This window comes from Elephas maximus, chromosome 1, assembly GCF_024166365.1.
Source record: "Elephas maximus indicus isolate mEleMax1 chromosome 1, mEleMax1 primary haplotype, whole genome shotgun sequence".
Classification (NCBI taxonomy): Eukaryota; Metazoa; Chordata; class Mammalia; order Proboscidea; family Elephantidae; genus Elephas; species Elephas maximus.
In genome coordinates this window covers 95,604,736-95,616,848 of record NC_064819.1, presented here as the reverse complement: position 1 = coordinate 95,616,848, position 12,113 = coordinate 95,604,736, and the positions used below count along the sequence as shown (strand labels likewise).

General features: G+C 44.2%; 1 protein-coding gene across 5 annotated transcripts; it reads left to right on the top strand.

The window, feature by feature from the left end:
* The first annotated feature begins 5,161 nt into the window (after positions 1–5,161).
* On the top strand, positions 5,162–11,320 carry LOC126078997 (HLA class II histocompatibility antigen, DM beta chain). Of its 5 annotated transcripts, none has more exons than XM_049889892.1 (6): positions 5,162–5,454; positions 6,327–6,608; positions 8,543–8,827; positions 10,324–10,440; positions 10,606–10,641; positions 11,006–11,320. In XM_049889892.1, exons 1-6 carry the CDS (start codon positions 5,400–5,402, stop codon positions 11,020–11,022), a joined length of 792 nt encoding a protein of 263 aa, XP_049745849.1. In that variant the 5' UTR covers positions 5,162–5,399; the 3' UTR covers positions 11,023–11,320. The 5 variants fall into 5 exon arrangements, with proteins under 5 accessions (XP_049745849.1, XP_049745834.1, XP_049745826.1 ...); XM_049889885.1 differs by having other exon boundaries at positions 5,163–5,454; positions 10,603–10,641; XM_049889877.1 differs by lacking the exon at positions 11,006–11,320 and having other exon boundaries at positions 10,606–10,999.
* Positions 11,321–12,113: the final 793 nt, after the last annotated feature.

Below are 12,113 nucleotides of genomic sequence, written 5' to 3'. Positions count from 1 at the left end.
TTCCAATTTCCTCACATCCTTGCCAACATTTTTTCCTTTTTTTTCTAAATCTTAGCCATCCTACTGGGAGTGAAATGGTATCTCATTATGGTTTTGATTTGCATTTCTGATGGTTAATGAAGCTGAGCATTTTTGCATGTTTGGTGACAATTTGGATGTCGTCTTTGGTAAAATGTTTATTGAAGTCCTTTGCCATTTTGTGATTGGGTTATTTGTCTTTTTATTGTTGAGTCGTTGAAGCTTTATGTATATTTTGGTTATTAGATTCTTGTAGGATATATGATTTTTGAAGATATTCTCCCAGTTGGTAGCTTGTTTTTCACTTTTTTTGTAAAGTTTTTTGATGAACAAAAGTTTTTAATTTTTATGCAGTCTCATTTACTGTCTTTTGTTGTTTTTGTTTTTGTTATTATATTAGATAAAACCCGTTGCTGTCGAGTTGATTCCAACTCATCGCAACCGTATAGTGACCCTATAGGACAGAGTGCAACTGTACTACAGGGTTTCCAAGGAACAGCTGGTGGATTCAAACTGTGACCTTTTGGTTAGCAGCCAAGCTCTTGACCACTGCAGCACCAGGGTTCCTATATTAGGTAATCCATTGTTAAAAACTAGGCTTCACGGAGTTGCCCCTGCTTTTTCTTCTAAGAATTTTATGGTTGTAGTTTGCACATTTAGGTCCTTAATCCATTTTGAATTTGTTTCTGTGTATGGTGTGAGGTATGGATCCTGTTTCATTTTTCTGCATGTGAAAATCCAATTTTCCTGGCACCATTTAACAGAGACTCTTCTTTCCTCATCGAATGGACTTAGCACCCTTGTCAAAAACTATTTGATCACAGATGTGTGGGTCTGGCTCTTCTTGATGGTAGCGAGGTCCACCTTCCACCTCTGCAATTGGCTCCGTTTAAGCCTTTCTGGATGGCAAAACTGACCAATCCCTTTGCTAAAGTTCCATACATTTTTGCATGGTCCCACCCCCGCAAGGGTTCCATGCACCTTATTTGCATTATTAGCTGGCTGTCAAATCCCCTTGGTGGGCCACAAGCACCTTATTTGCATAGTCCCACCTAATCATTTTGCGGGAGTCTCAAGACCACGGCTAGAAGGGCCCATATTAAGTAATTCACTGCACCACAGCTTGTAGCTGCATCATTCCAATTTCTACCTCCATCTTCATATGGCTGTGTGTTTGCGTCTCTCTGTGTGTTTTCTTTTCTTTTAAGGACACCAGTCATTGGATTAGGTCCACCCTAATCCAGTATGACCTCATTTTAACTTGATCACAGTGGACTTAAAAGAGAAATCATTGTAGGTGTGTTGGACAGGGAAGTCTGGATTCATGTCAGAGAAGAAAAAGGCAGTTGGTATTACAGGCCTGGCATATAGCCCCGCATTTGCAAAGGCCTTATTCCTGAATAAGGCCACATTCCTGTGGGTTAGGACTTGAATATATGTTGTTTTTGTTTTTTTCTTTTTTTGGACACAATTCAACCCATTATATTCACTCTGCTTCCATTTTCTCATGGGTAAGATGGAGGTAATAATATTCTTCGAGAGCTGTGGTAGGAAATTAGGTAGAATATCCCCTAGTCGTTCAGAAATCCATAGACTACTCAAGTAATTTGGCTGCAGGATGGAAGGACAGTGAACTAGTTATAGCAACTTTAACGAAAGGATTAGAGCCTAGAGCAGTGAATCCTGAGGGGAGAGATAGTGTGTGTAGAGAGAGATGAGGTGGGCTGTGGTTGGGAGGTTGGACAGTCCAGGCAAGTAACATAATTCTGGCATGGGGCAGGAGTGTATAACTTCAAAGAGACATTAAAGGAAGTCACAAATATGGTCTTATGCTATTGGTTTTAGATTACACACAACTGACCAGCTGAGCAACTTCTGTGTTTATAAAATTGAGGATAGAGCTAAAACCATTTGCCCAAAAGAGGAACCTGAGGATTTAGGAAATGCCTAGAAGAGATTAATTCTTATGACTATACTCTTAGGAAAAGCATGAGGCCACATTTCTGACTTCCTTCAGTGTGCAGTGCCAGTGATCTTACTGAAGCTCATTTTAGTTTTAACCATCCCAGGCTCCTGGTAGACACTTGACAGCCCTTCATAACATTGTCAAGCTTGTGGAGCTATATGCTAAGTCTGTGATGCCAACTACCTTCCTCTCCTCTGACATGAATCCAGCCCAGTATTTAAAGCTCACCTCTAGACCTGCTTGACTGAGAGGACTTCCCTGTCCGCACACCCACGTGGTTTCTCTTTTAAGTCCACTGTACTTATTGCTTATTTGCTTTAACATAAACTTTTCACGAATTTCCTCTCTCTCCCCAACTAACCTGTAAATGAAGCAATGTGGAGGTCGATTCCATATCTCCTTCTTCTGGGTATTCCCTACATTGCTTTGTACATAAGCACTGTGATTAGTTCACTGCAGGCATGTGGTCGCCAGGCTAGACGAAGAAACAGTGGAGAAAGGAGAGAACTCGCTCTTTGGGCCTTTAAATTGTTATTGTTGAAATATTCTTTTGGGTTGGCTGGAGGTGGGGGGACAGAGCTATGTTTGTGAAAAAGTAGGGTTGCGGGGAGAGGGGGAATGAAGAAACTGCTTCACTGAACACAGGTTTCTGGGTTTTCTGTCCTGTTTTATTCTAAAATTCTCTCTCAGTCTTTACATTAATAGAGAAGTAAATCTTCTCAAACCATTTCCTGCTGCTGCCTGACCAAAGGTTTCACATCTCCTTTGGCTGCCAGGGCAGAAGGAACGCCATCTAACCTCACTGCCACTGGCAACAGGCCAGGCCTGGTGGGCGCATGTTACCACACAATCACTGGTTGCCAGGGCTAGGCTTTGTAGACACTGAAAAGGATTCTGAAACCCTGCTCCTGTAAGGTTAGGCTCACTGCCTACTAGAGGAGAGGTGGGAGAGTAAATTGTTGTGTGTATGCGGGGAGGGCAGAATTCACACTTAAAAGTGACAGAAGAGAAAGTGAAAGAGACAGTGGTTCTAAGAGCAAAGGGACTCTGAGAACAGGAGAGATAGGTTGTGGGTGGATTGGGTGGGGTTTTGTGGTTCTTCCCTTTTTCATTTTCTCATTAGAGGCCACTGCTATCCGCGTTTACTTGGGTCTCCCCATCCAGGATGTAGTGAGTGTGTAGGCACACTCAAGTACACGTGTATTTGAGTGTATATGTGTGTAGGGACTGTATGAGAAAGAGAGTTAAAGCCTGCAGACCTTGGATGTGCATCTCTGGGCCTTTTTTTTTTTTTACCTGTAAAATGAGGACAATTAATAAGTCTGTGACGATTAAATAAGACAGCATATTAAGGACATACCCAGCATAGTACCTGTCACAAAGTAGGAGCTCAACAAATGTTCCACCCTCCACCCCATGTTCTACACCCGCTCCAACACTTATAGTGGTTCATTAGAGGGGTTATGGTATAGTAACCAAGGTAGGGCTGGTAGTAGGAGTGGCTGGGAAATATGGGCAGAGATTCAGTTCACCTCAATTAGTAATACGAAAATAAGTGTTTTGTTTCTGATATTCATCTTTGCATTCGTTTTTGGTACATGCTTCCCCCTCCCCCCCTTTTTTTTCTTTATAAGTAGCAGATTCTCTTGGAGGTCAGGGGCTTTGGGGGAGAGTTCTTGTTCAGCATGAATCCTATCGGCCAATAAACCAGAGACCAAGGTGGGAGAACAGGAAAGGCATATTTATTTCATAGTACAAGAAAAAGGAGTCAGTCTGAGCTGCTGCTGCCAAGACTGCTCCCCAAGGGCAGGCAGGCAAGTCACTTTTAAGGGGTTTACAAGTAGGGAGTTCATACAAGTTATGTCGGCAACATTCTTAATCATACTACCAGGTGCAATTGGGTTTATGTATAACCTCCAACCAAAAGCAGGATTCAAATGCAAAGCTGGGGGGGAAGAAGTGCAGCAAAGGAAACAGGATTTTTAATACAGCACTGTGGGGGCTCTGTCTCAAGTATGGTATCCAGGGGCTCCCTCCTATCCTCTTTTGTTTAGCTCACTATTAAATCAAATCTTTCTAAGAGTTTTCAGCAACTAAGATGAGAATAAACAGCCCTGAAGCCTGTTGGGGAGCAGAGGGAAGCAAACTGAGAGTTTTAAATTTGCAGTGGGAAAATCCATCAAATATAAATTTTACAGTGGGATAAGGAGCATGAATTGCCATTTAAAATCTCTTTTGCGGAGGAAGCTTTATCTTATTTTTCTAGTGGCTTCATAGTGCTTCATAATGCCTCTGGGACAGATAAGACCAGTGCGGGAAACACAGAGGGGAGCTTAGAGTTCAGGGGAGACAGGTGAGCTGTGGGCACTGGACCATCACCAGCTGTTTGTCAAGGAGTTTAAGTAGAGCTACTTGCGGTCTGCCGCTGTGAATGGCTCTGCGCGTAGGAGAATGGTGTTTCCTGGCCCCGGAAAGCAGCTTATAACTGAAGAGGAAATGAAACCTGACTGGCTAGAAGAGAGGAAACAATGGTGACCCAGGAAGGAATTTTCCAGGCCCCTGGCCTTGATCTCTAGTGGAACATCTTCCCTTATTCTGCAGCCTTGCTTTCTGGCCAGAAGACTCTGTACTCTCCCTGTGCCTCCTCCCTTCTCAACAGCCCTGCCCCTGCCACCTGCCCCTGAAGGGATCCATAGTCCTCTTGTCTCCAGAGTGAAAGGACCGACCAAGATATGTCATATCTTCCTGGGTACCTTCCCTTCAAAGAACAAGAGAGGTTACCTCATCCCAGTCTTTTGGGAGGACATTGAGAGGAAAAAGTTAAAGCAGTGAGCAGTCAGGCTGCATAAATCCTGGGAATACTGAAATTATTCTCTCCACTGATCTAGAGAAATCCACCTACAAGAAATTCACACAAAAAGAATTAAGAAACATACAATTCGAAGAATATAATTAACGCCACTGAATTGTATGTGTAGAAATTGTTGAATAGGCAATATGTTTTGCTTTGTATATTTTCAGCAACAACAATACAAAAGAAGAAGAAGCAACAGACCAGGAGACCCGCTGTCAAAGCCTAGGGCAGAATGAAGTTTACCTAGTAACTGATGATGCTATGGTGAGGCATTCAGCTATTTGTCTCTACGTCTGTCCCCGCCTACCTAGCCAATCTATTAAGTTTTAGTTTGGGACGACAGACTTAAAGGACACAGCAGGAGCAGATTTAGTATCCAGGGGCTAGATATCCCCAAATCACTTATTTAGCAGGGATCAGGGAGCCCAGGCAATACTACATTCCACTCAGTGTCTGGAGATCATCTACCCAGCCTGGAGCTTCTGGTGCAGGCCAGGACCCAAGGCCCCTAGAAGAGCCAGCCCAGGGAACTGAATTCCCAGTGTCTTCCCAGAGCAGAGTATGACTTCACTCTTGCCGCTGCTGCTGGGCCTCAGCCTGAGCTGTACCGGAGCAGGTAAGGACCTTTCCTTCCCCGCTCCTGTTTTGGGGCTAGAAGGTTCAGTTTTGTTTTATTGGATTTGGATGCCCCAAACTAGTTTGTCTCCCTGTTATATACTCCTAAAGCACTGCGCCTTTGTAGCAATGTTAATATTAATTAAACTGTGTAATTGTCTGTGTAATATATATCCTCTGCTGGAATGTAGGCAAGGATATTGTCTGTCTTGCGTACTGCTGCATTCCCAGCTCCTAGCACAGTGCCTGGCACACAGCGAATGTTTCGTAAATACGTGTGTGTGGAGTGAATATTTAATCATCTTTCTAGCACACAATGAGGCTGACCACTTCTTTTGACTTCTTTTCACAGAACGAGGCTGACTCCTTTTACCCCCTTTCTCACTTAATAATTTGCCTTACTGAAGGTCTGTGTTCTGGGTAAATCATTGTGTTTAAACATGCAAATAATCTTGGGCCACTCCTATCCTCATACTTAGTCTCACGTAAAGAAGAAATTGATCTAAAAACTTCTCTGCTTCTATCATCTATTCCCTTAAATTGTGACTCTGGTTCCAAATATGTAAGCTTGGTCAGCAGATACTGTGTGAAGTGGGGGAATTTATGCTGGACTAGTTAGGTGTGTGGGGCCCTGGTGGCACGGTGGTTAAGAGCTACAGCTGCTAACCAAAAGGCTGGCAGTTCAAATCTACCAGCCACTTCTTGGAAACCCTATGGGGCAGTTCTACTCTGTCCTAAAGGGTCGCTATGAGTCAGAATCGACTCGATAGCAATGGGTTTGGTTTGGTTTGGTTTTAGCTGGGTGTAACTGAGGCTTGGAGTACAACTTCTGACCTTTTTCTCCCACCCCTACCTGTTCTCTGGCTCCTGTAGGTGGCTTTGTGGCCCATGTGGAAAGCCACTGTCTGTTGGATGATGAAGGGACTCCAAAGGATTTCACGTATTGTGTCTCCTTCAACAAGGATTTGCTGACCTGCTGGGACCCAGAGCAAGGCTTGATGGCCCCTCGTGAATTTGGGGTGCTAAAAGCCTTGGCCACTTACCTCTCAGCATACCTCAACAAACAAGAAAACTTGCTCCAGCGTTTGCAAAATGGGCTCCAGGACTGTGCCACGCATACCCAGCCCTTTTGGGGGTCACTGACCCACAGAACACGTAAGGACAGGGCACAGAGGGGCTATTAGGAAACACAGAGAGGAGGCCATGGAGGATTCCTGAGCAGATAAGAGGTTTCAGATTTGGTCAGGAAGGAAACAGGGAAGTACGTGGACTGGAATGTAGACAGAGGAGAGGGTTGACACTCATGGGGAAATAAGGTGGTTGACTGGAATGGAACATAAGTAAAGAAGGGGAGGTGATGTTTGAGCTGGTGAGGAGCCATTGATGGGTGAGCAAGCAGAGACCAGGATGCAGATCCAAGTTCAATTAGGGATGTATCAGATAAACCAAGATGGCTTTTCCCCAAGTGCTCAGGCCTCTTCACCTCAGTTCTAATGTTCTAAGTCTGAGGTAGATCTAGGCGCAAGAATATTTGGAAAGGCTCCTGTCTTTGTTATATATACTGCTATAACAGAAATACTACAAGCGGATGGCTTTAACAAAGAGAAATTTATTCTCTCACAGTCTAGGGGGCTAGCAATCCAAATGCAGGATGCCAACTCCAGGGGAGGGCTTTCTTTCTCTGTCAGCACTGGGAAATGTCCTTGTTATCAATCTTCCCTGATCCAGGAGCTTCTCAGCGTGGGGACCCCAGGTCCAAAGGACGCACTATTCTCCTGGCTCTTGTTTCTTGGTGGTATGTGGTCCCCATGTCTCTCTGCTGGCTTCTCTCTTATATCGGCTTAAAACACAACCTAATCTTGCAGATTGAGTCCTGCCTCCTTAACATAACTGCCAGTAATTCTACCTCATTCACATCATAAAGGTAGGATTTACAACACATAGGAAAATCACATCAGATGACAAAATGGTGGGCAATCACACAGTACTGGGAATTATGGCCTCTCCAAGTTGACAGATACTTTGGAGGGACAAAATTCAATCCATAACAGCTCCCCAGGCTATTCTGACAATTTCCCTCTACGCTGATCCCTTGTGTTGACAATGACTTGAGGTTCATACGAGAAAAAGAAGATCTCTGTAGGACAGAGTAGTGTGTCTTAAGATGAGGTTTCTGAACTATCTTTCTCCGAATTTCCTGGGAGAGGTGATTGCTAAAAACGGAAGTTCCTGGGACCCACCTCAGTTCCACTGAATATCTGGAGATACAGGCTAGGGAATCTGAATTTTAATACAATTTGTTGGATTTTTAACATTTTATTTGAAGAGCACCAAGGCAGAGGAAAGCAGGAGGGCCACCTAGGAAAATAAACTGGTAAAAGATGGCAATGCTAACAGTCTCATTAATTTGTTTTTGTTAGTTTCCATGGAGTCAATTCTGACTCATGACGATCCTGTGTGTGCAGAGTAGAACTGCTGCATGCAGTTTTCAAGGCCTTTTGGAAGCAGATAGCCAGGCCTGTCTTCCAAGACGCCTCTGGGTGGGTCTGAACCACCAACCTTTTAGCTAGTACTCAAATGCTTAACCATTTGCGCCTCTCACGGACTCTCCCTAACTCCAAATTTAAGACAACTAGCCCTGAGTTAGGCTTTTTTTTTTTTTTTTAACTATCCAAGGAGAAGAAGATTTATTTAAGCAAATTAATTGTTAAACAAGATTTGTGGGGAAAAAAAAATCTTTCCTACCTTTAGAAACTCCAGCTTACAACTCTGGGCTACCATTAGCTTATGTACTTGAAATAAATGCAATGACTTTCTTCTGAAACAGCTTGCAGTTCAGACCAGGCTTCTACTCATTGTGATCAAACTTAACTTTGGAGGAAGAAAGAAAGGAAGGGTCAATGAAGGAATGGGAGAAGAGAAAGAGCAAAACAGGAGTAAATACTAACTTCTCATTTTCAAAGGGATGTGTGGTGGTACAGGTGAGTAGGTTAGCAAAGCTTTGAGACATTAAAGTAGGAAAGAAGCCAGGTTGGACAAAAAGCCAGAATGTCATGCTCCTTCATGACCATGTTTCTTTTCTTATACAGGGCCACCATCTGTGAAAATAGCCCCGGTCACTCCTTTTAACACGAGAGAGCCTGTGATGCTGGCCTGCTATGTATGGGGCTTCTATCCAGCTGATGTGACTATCACATGGAGGAAGAATGGGCAGCCCATTCCCCCTCACGGCAGTGCCCAGAAGACTGCCCAACCCAGTGGAAACTGGACATACCAGACTCTCTCCCATTTAGCTTTAACCCCTTCTTTTGGAGACACCTATACCTGTGTGGTGGAGCACATTGGAGCTGTTCTGCCCATCCTTGAGGACTGGAGTAAGTGTATGGCAGGCAGGAGGAGTTAGGGTTAAAGCAGAGAGATATTGGAAGATGGTGGTAGAAAAAGGAACACCTATATGGCAGAGGCATTGAGATGTGGGTAGGTACATGGTGTACATAGAAAGGGAGATGCTGAGAATGGGAGTGAGTCTAGAGGAACTTGTGGAGGATTTATGACCAGGGTTGGGACAGTGGGATGAAGAAGGAACAGAGTTAGTTATTATTATTGTTGGTGTTGTGGTTAATTGATGCTGGGTGCATGTTTGGGGTGGAAGGGGAGCACGATTGTGCTGAAAAGAGGCTATAGACTTGGTAACCATATTTTCAGAATGAACAATTGTGGTATAATATTCTAGGCTTCTCAGGTTTCGACTATTCTGTGTCAGATCGGGAATGGGGGTGGGAGAAATAAAGAAGTTTGCAGAAGAGGGGATTTTCTCTTGGCGTGGGAACAGGACTGAATTTGGGCTGCTCTGTCAGGGATAATGGGGGAGGAAAAAACCTCGGCTAGTTTTTTTTTAGTATACAGTTTGGTGTGCATGCTTGGGGACTAATGAACAAGAAGCCAATTACCATTGTTTGAAGCCCAGTGTTGTGAATAAAGATAGTGAGCGAAGTTGTACACAGATCTGGAGATTCTTGGAAAAGAAAAGAGGAAGAAATGAGAAAGAGGAAGGATGCCTACAAAGGGCCAGGGAACAGGATCCCAGACAGGCTGCTGAGGCAGCCGTCTTTTTGTGGGGCATGTTGTATCTTGCTGGGCAGCTGGGGAGGGCACAGGAAACAGAGAGTGGAACCCACATTTTCACCCAAGCTCTCCTGGGGAAAGTCTCCTTTATAGGGTGCACAATGGACTTTCTTTAGGTGGTAGAATGTTCATTTTAGCATGGAAAAGAGATCCTGTAGGGGCAAGATTCAGTGTGGGACAAGCTCTAGGAAGTTGGGGGCTGTGGAATGTGATAAACAGGATCTGGAAGGGCACATGGAAAATCTGGACAGGTAGGAGACCCCCAAGTACTAGGATAAATCAAGGAATGTCATTTTGGAGGTTAGGAATGTCATTTTGGAGGTTAGGAAAGGTAGACAGACATTTTAATAGGAAACTGCTCAGATGGAGTAAGTAAGGGTATAAACATTGTCACCGTGGGGGAAATGGAGAAGGGAGTGAGGAACTCTTTATACTCTTTTAAGAAGTGCCCTTGCAGTGAAGGAAAGAAAGGGAATGCCTTAAGGGACCCGCTTTACTTGAGAGGAACTGGAAGCTGGGATGCTAACTCTGGGGAGATGGGTTTCCCAGGGTTCCTCTAGGAATAGGGGTTCACACGATGAGAGGTTTGAGGAAAGGCCATTTCCTTGGAAGTGTGTTGGTGTGATTTAGAGCCTTGGGGTTGGGATAAAGAACTTTTGAACCTGCTGGGTGAAGGTCACAATAAATGAAGTTGCTCTGGGAGTGAGCAACAGGAATTGGTTGTAGTAAGATTCTATTTTTGCAGCTCCTGGGCTGTCTCCGATACAGAAGGTGAAGGTTTCCGTGTCTGCAGTGACTCTGGGCCTGGGCCTCATCATCTTCTTTCTTGGTTTGATCAGCTGGTGGAGATCTAGATTCTTTAGTGAGTGATTCCCCTGAACCTCTATTCACTCTCCTGCTCCCAATCTCTGCTTACTTTTGTTTGTGACTGATTCTCCCATTCCTATCCTATTCACTGTGAATAACTCCAGATATATTTATCCACAAAGACCCTCCTCTAATCAAGTATCTTCCTTTAATTTAGTAGGCTATACTCCTGTCCCTGGGTCCAATTATCCAGAAGGTAAAATCTCTGTTGATCTGCTTGCCTACTAGACCTTTGGTGGTAGTGGTGGTGGTGTGGGGTTATGAGGCTTAGAGGGAGTCATTGTTGGGTTCAGCTAATGGCACGAGAATCTAGCTGAGTGCATGATTAAATTGTCATTGTTGGGAGTGGGAGCAGGAAAGAAGAAGGCTCTTGTCTCCTTTTCTGCCCAATGGGGTGTCTATAGGGAGGGGACTGAAGGTGGCTCCTGTATTAGTCCTTGGAGACCTAGAATTTTCAACATCGCTCTATTATGGGCTCTGGCAGGGGGATGGTTACAGAGATAAACAATGGGGTCAAGTTGGACTTAAATCTTATTATCTCCTTTTTATTTCTTCTGCAGCTCTGCACATTTCCTAGAGGCAAAAAATCCTACAGCTTCCACTCCAAGAGAGGAGATTCTTCCCCAATACCCTCAAATCCCCAGAGTCTTCTTGGGTCCTGTGGTTTCTCCGTTCCTGTAAACTTTAGCAACTTGGGGCCCTCATTTCTATGAATATTCCATCGCTAAATTATCGCCCAAGGCTATATTCCTAGGGTGAACATAACCTGGGGAGGGAGGTTAAGAGACCTTTTTGGGGGCCTCTCTGTGCCACAGAGGACATCAAAACTCTGGTGACCACCTCTGAGAAATAAACTCCAGTGGGAATACTGTTTATCCATGTCTTTTTCTTGGAGCCCTGGGGAGGGAATACGGGCAGACCTAGGGGCTGGGATGATTCTCTCCTAAACGAGTAAAGGAGTCAGGGACTCCTTTCATTTCCCAACTAGACACCACAGAATTTGGGGCAGCCTTCTAGTTTATAATTTGTCAGAAGAAATTAAACTGTGGTGGCGTGGAGTCACAGACTGAGGGAGAGGAAGGGAATTAATAGTTTACCCTGTTATGAGCACTAAGTCAGTTTTAATGGGGATTAAATGAGTTCATATTTGTGAACTGCTAGAACATTGCCTGGCACATAATGAGCCCAAAATAGTAACGTTAGATATTATCAGCTCTTGAGCTTTCTGGGTCATACATTATGCCAAGTGCTTTACATGCATTATTTCATTTGACCTTCATCACAGTCCTAAGGCAGACCCTCAAATAGTCAGGATTTAGGGGGCAGAACCTAACTTCAGATTTGAATTCTAGGTAAAGTTATTTCTTTCATACCCTGAGTGGGGAAGGGAACATAGCTTGGGTGCCTATCATGTTCTAGGCACTGGGCTAAGTGCTTTAGGTTTGTATCTTGTTCATTGCTCACAATAACCCTGTAGGAACCAATTGTGTCCATATCACAGATGAGGATCAGAAAAGTTAAGGAACTTGCCTGAGGTCAGAGAGCCAATTCACTACAGCACGTTTGTCCACCTGAGCTAGAAGTATGTTGTTGTTGTTAGGTGCTGTCGAGTCGGTTCCGACTCATAGCGACCTTATGCACAGCAGAACGAAACACTGCCCGGTCATG